We start from the raw sequence: 12592 nt of genomic DNA, 5'->3' as shown, positions 1-12592 counted from the left end.
GGAAATTATCAATAACAATGCATACATTAGCCGAGCTCTAGCGTGAATGACTGATGTAACAAACGTGGGTAAAACAAATCTTGCTCCATGTTTAATCTTTCCTCAAAGTAGTGAGAACAACAGACGACCTGCATTAATATACAGTTTTAGGTAATAGTGGTCCACAACTGATCAGCAGAAGTATTTCAGTAAGACCGTAATAATGTGAGTTAGCAAGAAGCAGGAGACATACACAATATAAAACTCAAAACTAAGTATTTTGAACATCATCTTTCAAGAGCAAGCGGTTTGCAAATCCTGGATTGAACTCCCGAGATTTGAGAAGCAGTCGTCTGTCAGTAAAATAAAGGGAACACAGCAAAAGTTTAGGATTATACTGCTGTAGTATCGTGGTAAAGATGAGTTTTAACCACTGATTCTTCACATGTTCGTCCTTGGGCAGTGAAAAAATCTGGCTTTACCTTCACATTGTAGAGCACAGCTTCTCCTCAACATGATGCTATCCAGTATTCACAGGAATCAGCTGACGGTTTGAGGGCGTCCAAGTTTTCCCTGCTGTTTGCAGGATGTTTTCATTCACTTAGAGCTATGTTACACTAGCCTGGATGCCAGCCGAACTTAGTACCGCCCACAACATTTGAGGTCAGGAAGTTCAGTCTGGACTTGATCCGTTGTGGAGTAATTATGCTCGAACCAGAGCTGTTCGGACCAATCAAATTATCAGGGCGGGCTTTATACGATGATGGACAGATGATCAACAGTAGGGTGGTCCTTATTTTTAAAGAATCCAATTGTCATGCTCTTAACCCTTCAAATTGTTCCTTTATATAAGGAAATACAGCATGCCAATTTTTATGGCAGTAACAATTACTGGTAGCTCAATAGCTTTAAACTTTCTGAGATTTTGATGATTTTCATAAAAACAGATCATTTGATTTGGTATTGTACCTGGCTAGTAAAATTCCAAAAAAATCTCCATAAAAGCATCTAATGCACCATATATTCCTAAATATGTATTTTAGATACATATCTCAGTTTACTTATTGTAGAAACTAAATCCAAATTAATCCATCCATGACCCGGTTTAGCAGATTTACCTTTCCTGGTGGAATCAATACATATTTCTATTGATGATCACCTTGGTTATTGTTTGGGTTTAGAGCACATTTTTTGGTTTAAAAAATTACATTACGTTCCTTGAAATTGACCCGGAACTTTGGCCGAATCAAGCATATTATCAGGAGGCACAGGCAACCATGCAATGAAAGTAGTCAATGATCACGCCGAGAGAGGAGTGGCTTTGATTCAAGAATACAGTGGCTATCTCACACACTCTGAAGAACAACCTGCAGTTTCTCCCTCATGTGGTGGAAGATCACCGACGGATCTATCCAGACTGCAAAAAGTCAACACTGGCTGCTGAGCATCAGAAATGAGGGATTGTTGAAAACTTTGTGCTTTTTTGAGATTGTTGTCATTGTTGTCATGTCAGTGTTGCTCTGATTTCAATAAAATGTACAGTAGTTCATTTGCAGCAACTTTTAATATTACTTGCATATCACAATAACACCGCACAGCTTAACCCTCTGAGGTCGACAAACGCGCCGGCGCGTTTTGTTGGATTTTCTTCACATAGTAGTACAATAAACTTAAATTTCTCCGTCATTTATGGTCATACAGAAAAAAGAATCTGTGATATTTCTACTTTTGTATGTGTCCACTTACAATCGAATCAAAACATTGTGCTTTTGTAAAATAAAGAAAATAAACAGGGTGTGATTTCTGCCTCTCCGTCGCGGTGAACTTTTTTTTCTTGAGCACGTCTATAAACTGAAACAAAACTCAGCGAATACTTGTCACACATTTATGAGCCATATACCTTTATACACATTTAAGTGTGTACTTTTAAATGATCGGATTCAAACTGAAAACAAATATTCTCTGTTTAAGTAATTTGTATAAAACCAACAAGATGTCCAGCTTCTCACGCGCTTGCTAATTATTTTTAATTTGACCACGCCCACGCGCGCAAAAGAGATTCACATGCAAATCTCCACATGGAACGCGAACACGCTCGTAACCTCAAAAACAAAGCACCAAAAAAACTTCACAAGTCTCTGCTTTTCGTCGAGTTTGAAAGACGTGCCGTGAGCTTACATTGGATTTACCTCAGAAGAACAACAACACGATTTGAAGACAAGAAAGATTTAAGGTAAGAAATTCTTACTTATTAGTTTATGTTATTGTTGCATAAACTTCACATTGCAGATGAACTGTTGCTAGATATATGGTGAATATTATAATATTTAGACCCGTGTTTACTGTTACTGTGTTTGTGGATATCTGCTCAAACGTAGATATGTATAATATGGTAACCATAATGTTTCATATTTTGTGAGCTCTGGTTTTGAATGCATCATATTTGGAGCGCGATCGCGTTTGAAAAGCAAAACGCACCAAACAAAGGCTTCATGTTTTTACTATTATCTCATTTCATATCATCATAACGAATGGACACATTTGAAGTAACATGATAATCAATATATTTTTCTCTAGTGTAGTTGTTACTGAAATCTTTTGGAAGATGTATATGCTGCTATAGGTTATTGTTATTATTATTTTATGCAGCACTGTGCATAGCCTACTATGCTTACCAGGCACAACAAACCTGGTGTTCATTATATTATATATTGTTGGAAACATTTGTGTGTGTGTGTATTCTGTGAATTTTAAAAAGCAATTTTAACCAGAAAAATCTCAAATTTATTCCCAATAAATTTTAGAACTATATTCCCTATAGTTTCTCTTGATATCAGTATGTTCACTTTTTATTTTCTTTCAGGGACCAGATGCCACTTAGTCCTGCTGACTTCAACATTCACATGAGTCTCTGTATATGAACATGGTAAAGTGAAAATCAAACACCTTGGAAATGAAAGGTATGTACAATGTTTTTAGGAATGGCACAAAGGTCTCTGTCTTTGGATCATTGTTTTTCAATAGTGTGATTTTTTGTCGTTTGTTGTGTATATTTGGATTATGTTGTGTTGTAAATAAATCCAAACAATCAAAAAGCCATTATTTTTTTAAATCTCCTCATTCTTTGTGCAAGGTTGCTCAGAATGACAGGGCCTGTTAGCTCCTAATAGGGCCATTAGGGAGTGTCTTTGTCTTTCTCAGGTGTGAAAAGCCTACATATTAATGAGGTGATCACGCCCCTTCGCATAAAGTTTTATCACACAAAACACGTCTTAGAAATTTTAAATCAATATATTGTCTTCTCTGAATGAGCAGTCAGGATGATTTTCACAGTTTTGGAGCAAATATTCTAGGCTACGTGATACAATTTTCAAAAGTCTTGTGAAGAAATAATCAGTAGGGGTTTCATGACCTTATTTCAGTGACAATTTTTTTGGGTATTTTCACAAACCACGCATAAATGTCATTATCTCAAAACTACAAACTTTTACATACATGCTGCTGATATATTATTGTAGCAGAGTTTGTGCTGAATACAGTGTAATCAGACTTTAGCCATGAAAATGTCACAAGTAACAGAAATAAGCACAAATGTCAGAGCATGTCAGAACATCTCCAGGGCCCAGAAAACAGCTCAGACCCCAGAGGGTTAACATAGGCAATCTTTCACATGATTGAGCTACCTCTAAATATCATTTTTTTTGTCAACATTTTTGCATATTTCTAATTTTGAAGTTAAAAGGAACAGTTTAAAAGGTTAAGACACTAACATTTTGCAAAAAAAGAAAAATTGGACTTGATAAGGACCACCCTAATCAACAGTAACGTAATCATCCACGTCACCAAAGAGTGTTTGGGATGAATTCTATACAACAAAGATGACTGCCGCTGGAGAATTGAGATTTCACGAGTTCACGCTTACAAAGAAGTCAGATAGAATAAATGCATATTTGGCGTGTTGTCCAAAGTACTCCCCCCCGCATTCTTGGCTGTGGAAGAACAAGCCAAGAGTGAGGAGTCGGGGTGGTGGAGGGATGCTGAAAACTGTCAAGGAATGTTAGGTGAGTGGACAGAGAATATATATATGCTTCCTCTCATGCTGATAGGGTAGACATGATAATTGTTTGATGACAAGTTGATTGGATTGATTATTTGAATGTGCTCCCCCCGAACTTTGTTTATGAAACATGTGTAGACTCCGCCATCGCGTCTGTTATAGAAGATATCGACAGCGCATTCATTTTAAAAGAGGAACAGAGAACCGCGATCAAGGCACTTGTCGATCGGAAAGATGATTGAAGAACATACGTCATTTACTCCGTTGCTCTGATTGGTTGTAGGTCTATCCAATTGAGTGCAGAGGCATTTTCTTTCCTAGTTCGGTTGAAACACGCCCCTTAATCACAGCCCAATGGAGCAGTATCAGATTCATATTCGGACTAGAATCGGAGTATGACGACATCAGGCTAATGTTACACACTACATGAAAGGTAATTTAAAAAAAATCCATAATAGGGGCCCTTTATATATGCTAGGGCTGTCACTTTACGTTCAAAAATCGATTGCACAATCGATCGGACCAACCAACACAAGTTTCGAAAACGAAAATAGGGAATCGATTTTAAAGGTCTTTTCTCGGAGCAAGTCCAGCTCGTCACGATACGCCCGCAGCGAACGCGCGTCACACAGCAACTCTGACAAACACACATAACAGCAAATTATACTTCTGCATAATGTTTCTCTTTTTACTACAAAAATGTGAATTCTGCCGGTATTCAGACAGTCTCGTCATGCATACAGATACAGATTCGGGCTACGGTCAACAATCGCCTACGTAGGCAGAATTTGTTTGACATTTCTAACTGTAAACACAGCCATATTGAAGCCTGCAGTAATGTTTTTCATTGATGTTATGGCAGTCCACTCTGCTTATTGTTTTTCAAGAATGTTGCACTCCTGTTTGTCATTGTGCACGAAACTTCACGCCAGTAAAGCAACAGGAATATTGCTGACTTGTGCGCGTCTCAAGCGCCCTCTTTACGTTCGTCCTAATGCCTGTTCGTGGATTTGCCCATATTTAACAATCGATTCAATAAACACTTATGTCTCAAAAATCGAACAGGATTTTTTCACAAAAGTGACAGCCCTAATATATGCTTGTATTTTTTTAATTCAGTATCATTAAAATGATTGAATTTCATTATAGACTTCAATTCAATATTAATACAATTATTAAAAAAATAAGCTAATTTAAAATAAGATTTTTTTTTTTTAAAGCATTTTGCTTTTTGGCCAAGAGCATTCAGAATTCAGGTTTCAGCCCATAATTTTCATTTCGGTGCATCCCTACTCTCTATGCGTGTAGTATGGCTTTTATGCACAATTTTTATACAGAATTTGGGGGTGGCAAAAGTCGTGGTCACACTAGACTTTGAGCACGCAAAATTTCTATGGACACTGCAGCGGGCGTAATATGATGTCACACTCTGCTGCGTCTTTATAAAAAAAAACAGTTCAGAATATAATACATCCAAAATACCTCCACTTTGCGGTAATCCTGCAGATTTATAATTTGCGTTTTTAAGCAAAGAGGCCGAGCTGTGACATATCAACCTTCTATTGGTCACACGTCTTAACATGATAGAGATTTGCAGGTGAGAGTTCACCAAGCTTGAATTTTGGAATGCTGCGGAATTTTCGGTCTCCTGCATTCACATACGTATAAATGGAAGTTAATGGACCGAAAAGTGTAATATGACCGTCCCTTTAGATCACCAAAGATTTAAACCCCTAGAGTACTGAATAAAAGAATAGCAATTTGGAGATCATTTCCAAGCTCATCTGCTACTGTCTGACTTACTTTCCCTTGGCAGACTGTTTAGCAGTGATCTTGTCTGTCTCTTTACGTCCCATCTGCAGGTCATGGCGGCCAACAACACAGCCAGTCTGTCCTCCAGTCTGAGGGTTCCAGAATGTGATCTCACCATCCAGACAGGCCACTGCCAACTCTTGACCATCAGGACGATACGTTACAGCCAGTCCTGAATGAGCACAGGTGCAAGACATCTTAAAATAACTTTTCTTTCCAATCCATCTGCTTTATTTCTTTCTGAATAGTTTCACATCAACTGTCACTTTGTGAACTTGCCATCAGAGTTGAGCCGCAGGGTCTCTTTGGTCTGCCAGCTGTCTAGCATGTCCCACAGCCGGACAGTTTTGTCCCATGACACACTGGCAAGCACAGACTGGACTGGGCTGAAGCACAAGTTGCTGACCGGACCCTCATGACCACTGAGCACCTGCACCAACAATAAAGAGTTACAAAGGACTGAATTCTTGGCCTAGACGGAAAATTATGGACCCACTGGGCCAAAAAACGTAAGGCTTCAAGTGAGTACTTCAAGTAAAATCGAACAACAAATTTCAGTAAAGTCATTTCCAACAAAACCAGTCCAAACCGAACTTTGTATGGACTATGGAGTTTGTTTTGGGAGTTCAAAACAGCTTGCCGTAAAAGTTCGCTATGACTGGTAAACACCTTTGTACTACCATTGGTCCGTGGCGATTACATAATAGGTAATAATTCATTCATTCAATAATTAATTTCTCCTGTTCAATCCTTGAATGATTGAAAACATGAACACACTGGAGAGCTGCTTTATAGAAGAAACTGAAGTTGTACTTCTGATGAAATGAGACACTGACACTGTTTTTCATGTTTAATATGGTAAAGATGCTTGATTTTAAAGGCACACTATGCAGTTTCCGTTTTTCTCAAACAGCGATCCCTAGAGTCGCAGTGGGAGTACTTGCATGTAACGTTACTGTCGTAAATACCACTCACGCAAAGCCGTCGTTTTCTTTTCTTTGACTCTTCCGACCGCGCTTTCTTCGTCGACTCTGCCGAAGCTGTTAAATTAAGGTACAAATCTTGCATAGTGTGCCTTCTATTGTAAGCAATCTTTAGTATACAGCGATACAGAAATAAACGTCATGTGAATTTGCAGAGCTTTCCATGTTGTTATAATCTGATGCTATTCTTATGCTTTTTTTAAAATGCTTGCTGTTTTCTCAAATTTGTTGTGTTTATTTTGTTAAGAGAAGAAAGCGTGCAGCACATATTTACATATTCATCTATACACTGCTCTCACCAGTGTGGGAGGCGCCGGATGTTCGCTAACAGAATATCGCTGTTCACATATTTCAAACTTCTTTTTACCCTAGCGAAGAACGAAAAAGAACTTTGAAGCGAGTATATCAGGGCCTTATTTCAAACCTAATGTTTAGCTAACCAATAACTACAGTATCATTTCTATTTTTACACCATGTAAAGACAAAAAAGCTGTTTATTGATATAATCTGACAACTGTATGGAGAAAAAAAAAAGATATTACACCTCTAGCAGTCGTCCAGTCTGCATGGACCAAAGGAAGATCTCAAAGGAGTCCTGAGAACCTGCACACACCAACTCCCCACTACTGTCCACTGCCAGAGAGGAGAACTGGGCTGGTCGTGGTGATGTCATGGTACGGAAGTTCCGGTATCTGAGAGAACAGAGTTTAGCACACAGAGTTTTTTTTTAATCTGTACCCAGAAATATAGATCTATCCACAGATGAAACCCAAAAAATTTGAATATTGTGCAAAAGTTCGTGTATTTCAGTAATTCAAATTAAAAGGTGAAACTAATATATTTAGTATATATAACTATATACATATGCATGATTATACTTTTCAGAGGGCTGACATTTCTGTATTTAAAATCTTTTTTTTTTTTTATTGATTTCATGTAATATTCTACATTTCTGAGATTTTGAATTTGGGGTTTTCATAAGCTGTAAGCCATAATCATCAAAATTATAACTTTTGCATGATATTCAGATTTTTTTGAGTTTCACCTGCATCTATCTGCAAGTTATTTTTGTTTTCACAAAGTCTGAGAGTATCTCAGACGCTTAAAGATTGGTCTACTTTTGACTCACAATGGATTCAACTCAATTTCGAACATGGGACTAATAACAAAGATGGACTTGTTTATCAGTGATGCACCATAATGATTTCTTTACAGAAAATTTTTCTTTAGCCAAAACCCAAAAATAAAGTTTGTTTAATAATCAATTAATTTTTTACAGAAGACCATTTATATATAAACTTTTCTACTCCAATTCACATGGACATCTTGGATGACATGGGGGTGAGTAAATTATCAGCAAAAGTTTTTTTAAAAGTGAACTAATCCTTTAAATGTTTAACCAGCAAGGCTTTAAAGCACATGCTAATATACTACGATATTTCTTCAAAAGCAGATCGGAGACATTTTAATCGTCCACGTTCAAAAATCGTGATATCACACACCCCTATGAGCTATGGTCATTTAATGGCTTTCCTGAGGTAAATGTAACGTTATGTGACATCGTTTATAAGCTGTTTATTGACTTCTTTCTGCAGTTGAAACACTGAGTGATTACAAGAGACATGATTCATTTCACAAAATGAACAACATGATACCTGTGCAGGTCAAATGCTCTGACAGTGCCATCTAGTGAGGCGCTGACCACCACAAAGCCACTGGAAGTGAAGGCAACATTGGTGACACTGCTGGAGTGTTCAGTGAACGTCACAAAACAGAGGCTACTGTTGGTGTTCCACACTTTTACCTGGAAAGTAGCAGTTTAACTTAATCTCACACTTATTTATTCTCTCAATAAAAACCTATCGTTAGAAGACTCACCTTCCCATCATCCCCTCCAGTAACAAGATACTGACCATCAGGTGAATAAGCCAAAGAGTTCATGTTGTTGAAGTGTCCTTGCTGTTTGAAAACATAGGACTCACTCTGCCATTCCCAAACCAGCAGCTGGCCCAGACCTTTAACATAGAACAGACGCAAGAAATTATAGCAAAGGATAGCACACTGTTGTGCTCTTAAGAAAAAGACCTGGTTGTAAGAATAATACCTGAACAACCAAAGCCAATCCAGTCACCAGTGGGGTTCATAGCAATGGTAGAAATCCTCTGATCTGAAATACTAGATGTGAATTCAATAAACAATTCAATAAACAGCATGGAATAAATTCACAGCAATGCAGTCACAAACAATAGTGGTTGATACTGAAGATAGATGAAAATCGAAATTTCAAGACACACTGGAGGTTGAAGCTGGGTAAAAATGCAGAGACCTTCATTTAGGCAATTTTTATATAAAGATTCTTAAAACCTCAAGATATTTTACTTTAAACGAAATGCAGCTTTCTATTAAGATGTCCTTGTAAGGCTCCACACAATAACATTGTGTGGTTTTAAAGAACCACACACAAAAAAAAAACCCTCAGACTTTCTTAACTCTTCAAAAAAAGCTGCGACACATAATATGTAAGATTTACTTCAATCGTAATTCACACAGAAGTTTTTTTGTTTGTGCTGATTATTTTGTTGTTAAATAAACAGCAAATTAACTGCACAGTTTGGGCTCTGTTGTTCATTTTTAAAATGTATATTCTTGTAACATACCAAGTTAGAAGGTTCCCTGAATAATTTACAACATTAGCTGAAATATCATTGTTTTTCTAAATACAAGTAAAAAGGGCATCATAACTGAAATATGCCCAAAATACAATTCAAATCGAGAGCTCAACCGCAATTGCATCATCCCAACTGGAAATATAATTTGACAAATATTCACTTGAAATATGGCAAACCTGAGTGAGTGAATGAGGTCAAATTCTGGCATCTCATGCAGGTGGAAAGCTCCAGATGCAAAGCCGGTCACAAGAATGTGTGTTTTCTTGTGGAAGGCAGCCGCTGTCAAATTGTTGAAATCCCCTTCCTTGTTAAAATAGTGTCTGTTTAAATGCAATATTAGAAACGCATCTTTGCATGTTATTATACACACGAGAGCTTTTTCCATGCTCTACAATCAGTTTAAAGGCCTGTTCAGACCAACACAAATGTTCAACATGAAAATTCAGCCCAGTTTTTGCATGTAATTTGTCTGTTCAGAATAAACACTCTTTGACAGTAGTGGTGCTTACAGAAGCACAGAAACAGTGGTACACAAGGAAAGCGGTTTGTTATGCTCATCAAGATGCTAAAATACATCAGTTAAAGGAGTCATAACCTGCAATTTTCACTTTTCCACGAGAATCAATGTATGTTATGATTGCCTAACGATTATACACTGGCCGGGAAGCCAATATTTAAAAGTGAAGCCTTTGTTTACCTCAGGGTAAATAAACCAGCGCACGTGCACGCGCACTCAAATACGAGATTTTGATTTCAGCCCCGTCTTGACGTCATGACGGGGCAGGATATACCATATATGGACACCGCAAACCTATGCCGCGGGAAGCCCGCCCCTCTCCCCCTCATATTCAGTTCAGTCGAGAAAGATGGAGAAACGAGTACACACCTGAGTTGCTCTGTGGTTGACTGCCACAAACAACATGTAAATGTGTTTTCTCTACCAAAAACGGACCAAACTATCGGGGACCAGTGGATGAAATTCATTTTTAATGACGCTGTCCCAACAACCCTTTCAACTGGCTTATCGTTAGGAGTCTGCGCTAAACAGTTCACACAGGAATCATACACAAATTTGGGGCAATATCAGGCGAAGTTGGCCTCGAAGCTCTGTTTGGAAAAAGGTGCAATTCCAACCATCAGAGACTTGCCTGAAACTGAAACGGTAAGACTGAGTTTTTATTGCTCTACTGTGTGTAACAAACAGCAGCTAACTGCTAATGCGGCTATTGTATGCTAGCGGGAGTATTAGCTTTGAGGTAAACATGGGGAATGGCTGCTAACGTTACTTTGCAAACAACAAATGACTGAGATCATCATGAATTCGGCTATTGTATATTGATTGCCTAACGCTTATACACTGGCCGGGAAGCCGATCGCGGCCAGGTCGGGTTCATTCATAACTTGCGCCATGATGTCATTTTGGAATGATATGCTAAAGCGTTACCTGCGGTGTCAACCCCCCTCCTTCCTGCCACCAATCAACGCGCCCCTCATTTGCATTATTAAAATGACCGTCCACGACAGCCAAAATATCGCATCAGATCTCGCGAGACAATAATGCCTTCAGAAATAAGGGTCTGAGGAGCTCTGTGTTTATTTTTTTTTCCACTTTTCTTTTTTAGAAGGGCCTGAAAGACTATAATACAGCAGTAGGTATCCAAGGTAATACTAGGTTATGACTCCTTTAATTTTCCCCCCCTTTTTATAAATTTTCTTATGTTTGGTCATAATTGCCTTTATGTGTTCATTGTTCAAAATATTGCAGAATACAAATACGAATCACATATACTAATTAACATATAACGTCATCTAGCAACATTAAGCAACTTTTTGAGCAGGCTTATTGCAAGTAGTTGGCAATTGAGATTAAAACACCTCTTTGTAAAAAATTCCATCATGCAAATCGTTTGTTTTAGTATTAAAAGGTGCATTAACTGCCGTTCATTCAAATTAAAATGATTTTCGCACCTTATTTTTGCATAACATTCGTCTTGGTATGAACAGGCCTTAAGAATTGACCAAAAGATTGAAGAGATAAGGATAGTTTGGGAGAGATAAACTGACAAACTCACTTGCTCCTCAGTGAATAGTGAACATTTTTGATGCCTTCCACCTCTTTGGGTGTTTCTGCGCTTCCTTTAATCACATCATCCTCGCCTACAATTTCCACAATATCATCATCATCATCTTTTTCCTCCCCAACCTCATCTCTGCTTTTTTTCTCCTCCTGCATCTTCTTTTTCTCAGAGTATTTTGGTCCCTTCCGTAAGCCCTCGAGCTCAGTGTCACTTTCCCATACGCACAAAGTGCCCTCCTGGCTCACTGTGTACATCTGTAAAAACAAGTGAAAAGCAGCTTAAAGGTGCCACATTTAAGCACAGGTATGTCATTAGAGCACAGCTAAAACAAAGTAATTTCAGTGTTCCTTTCAAACTCAGTCCCTCATAACACTACACGAAAGCTTTCAAAGACTAGGTTTGTTATAAACTAAAGTTTTGAATATTATAGATAATGAAAGAGAAATCCTCCCACATGCAATTCTCCATATTGAGAATGATCAAGTCCTATTAAAAGAGCTAGCAAATGAGCGGATTAACTGAACAAGATATACTACACTGAAAAATGTGGTGCAGAAAATATTTTCACTTAATTGTTAGTTAAATTTCACAAATAATTACAAAGAAACACCAAGTAACATCTAATTAAATGTGAATCTTTGTATTATATAGTAATAGTATTTTCTTGTAAAACACGCTCCAATAATCTGTTTTATTTACAACTTTCCAAAAAAATATTTTTTTACAGTGTACACCAGGGTTTCTTGTGTGGGTCAGGTCAATTGAGGATGGTTATGATGTGTAGCTTATAAAATTAAAAAGTATTACTTTGAAAGACACTGACATTACATGACATTTTCTGAAAAGAGAAATGTTTAAAACAAAAATTTGGTTAAAATGGAACCACTTCCCAAACCAACTGGTAGGTTCTGTTTGGGAAGAGTCTTGTAGAGTCGAGTTTTGTAGTATTGCAATGTTGCAGAACTGCAAGAAAAAATGCAATGAATTAACAATCTATTACGACTTCTTCATGTT

General features: G+C 37.7%; 1 protein-coding gene across 1 annotated transcript in view; it reads right to left on the bottom strand.

Annotated features, from left to right (window-relative positions):
* LOC307155481 (periodic tryptophan protein 2 homolog) overlaps window positions 1-12592 on the bottom strand; it is a 36557-nt gene that overhangs the window by 19272 nt on the left and 4693 nt on the right. The window contains exons 7-14 of the mRNA XM_079866158.1: window positions 11573-11832; window positions 9677-9820; window positions 8936-9006; window positions 8710-8846; window positions 8487-8635; window positions 7376-7523; window positions 6128-6278; window positions 5840-6020 (exon numbers count right to left, since the gene is read on the bottom strand). Coding sequence (XP_079722284.1) covers window positions 5840-6020; window positions 6128-6278; window positions 7376-7523; window positions 8487-8635; window positions 8710-8846; window positions 8936-9006; window positions 9677-9820; window positions 11573-11832 — 1241 coding nt within the window. The remainder of the gene's footprint in view (window positions 1-5839; window positions 6021-6127; window positions 6279-7375; window positions 7524-8486; window positions 8636-8709; window positions 8847-8935; window positions 9007-9676; window positions 9821-11572; window positions 11833-12592) is intronic.

Source organism: Squalius cephalus, assembly GCF_949319135.1.
Source record: "Squalius cephalus genome assembly, chromosome: 1".
Taxonomy (NCBI): domain Eukaryota; kingdom Metazoa; phylum Chordata; class Actinopteri; order Cypriniformes; family Leuciscidae; genus Squalius; species Squalius cephalus.
Note: the sequence above shows the minus strand (reverse complement) of the source record. Positions and strands in the feature narration are given on the sequence as shown.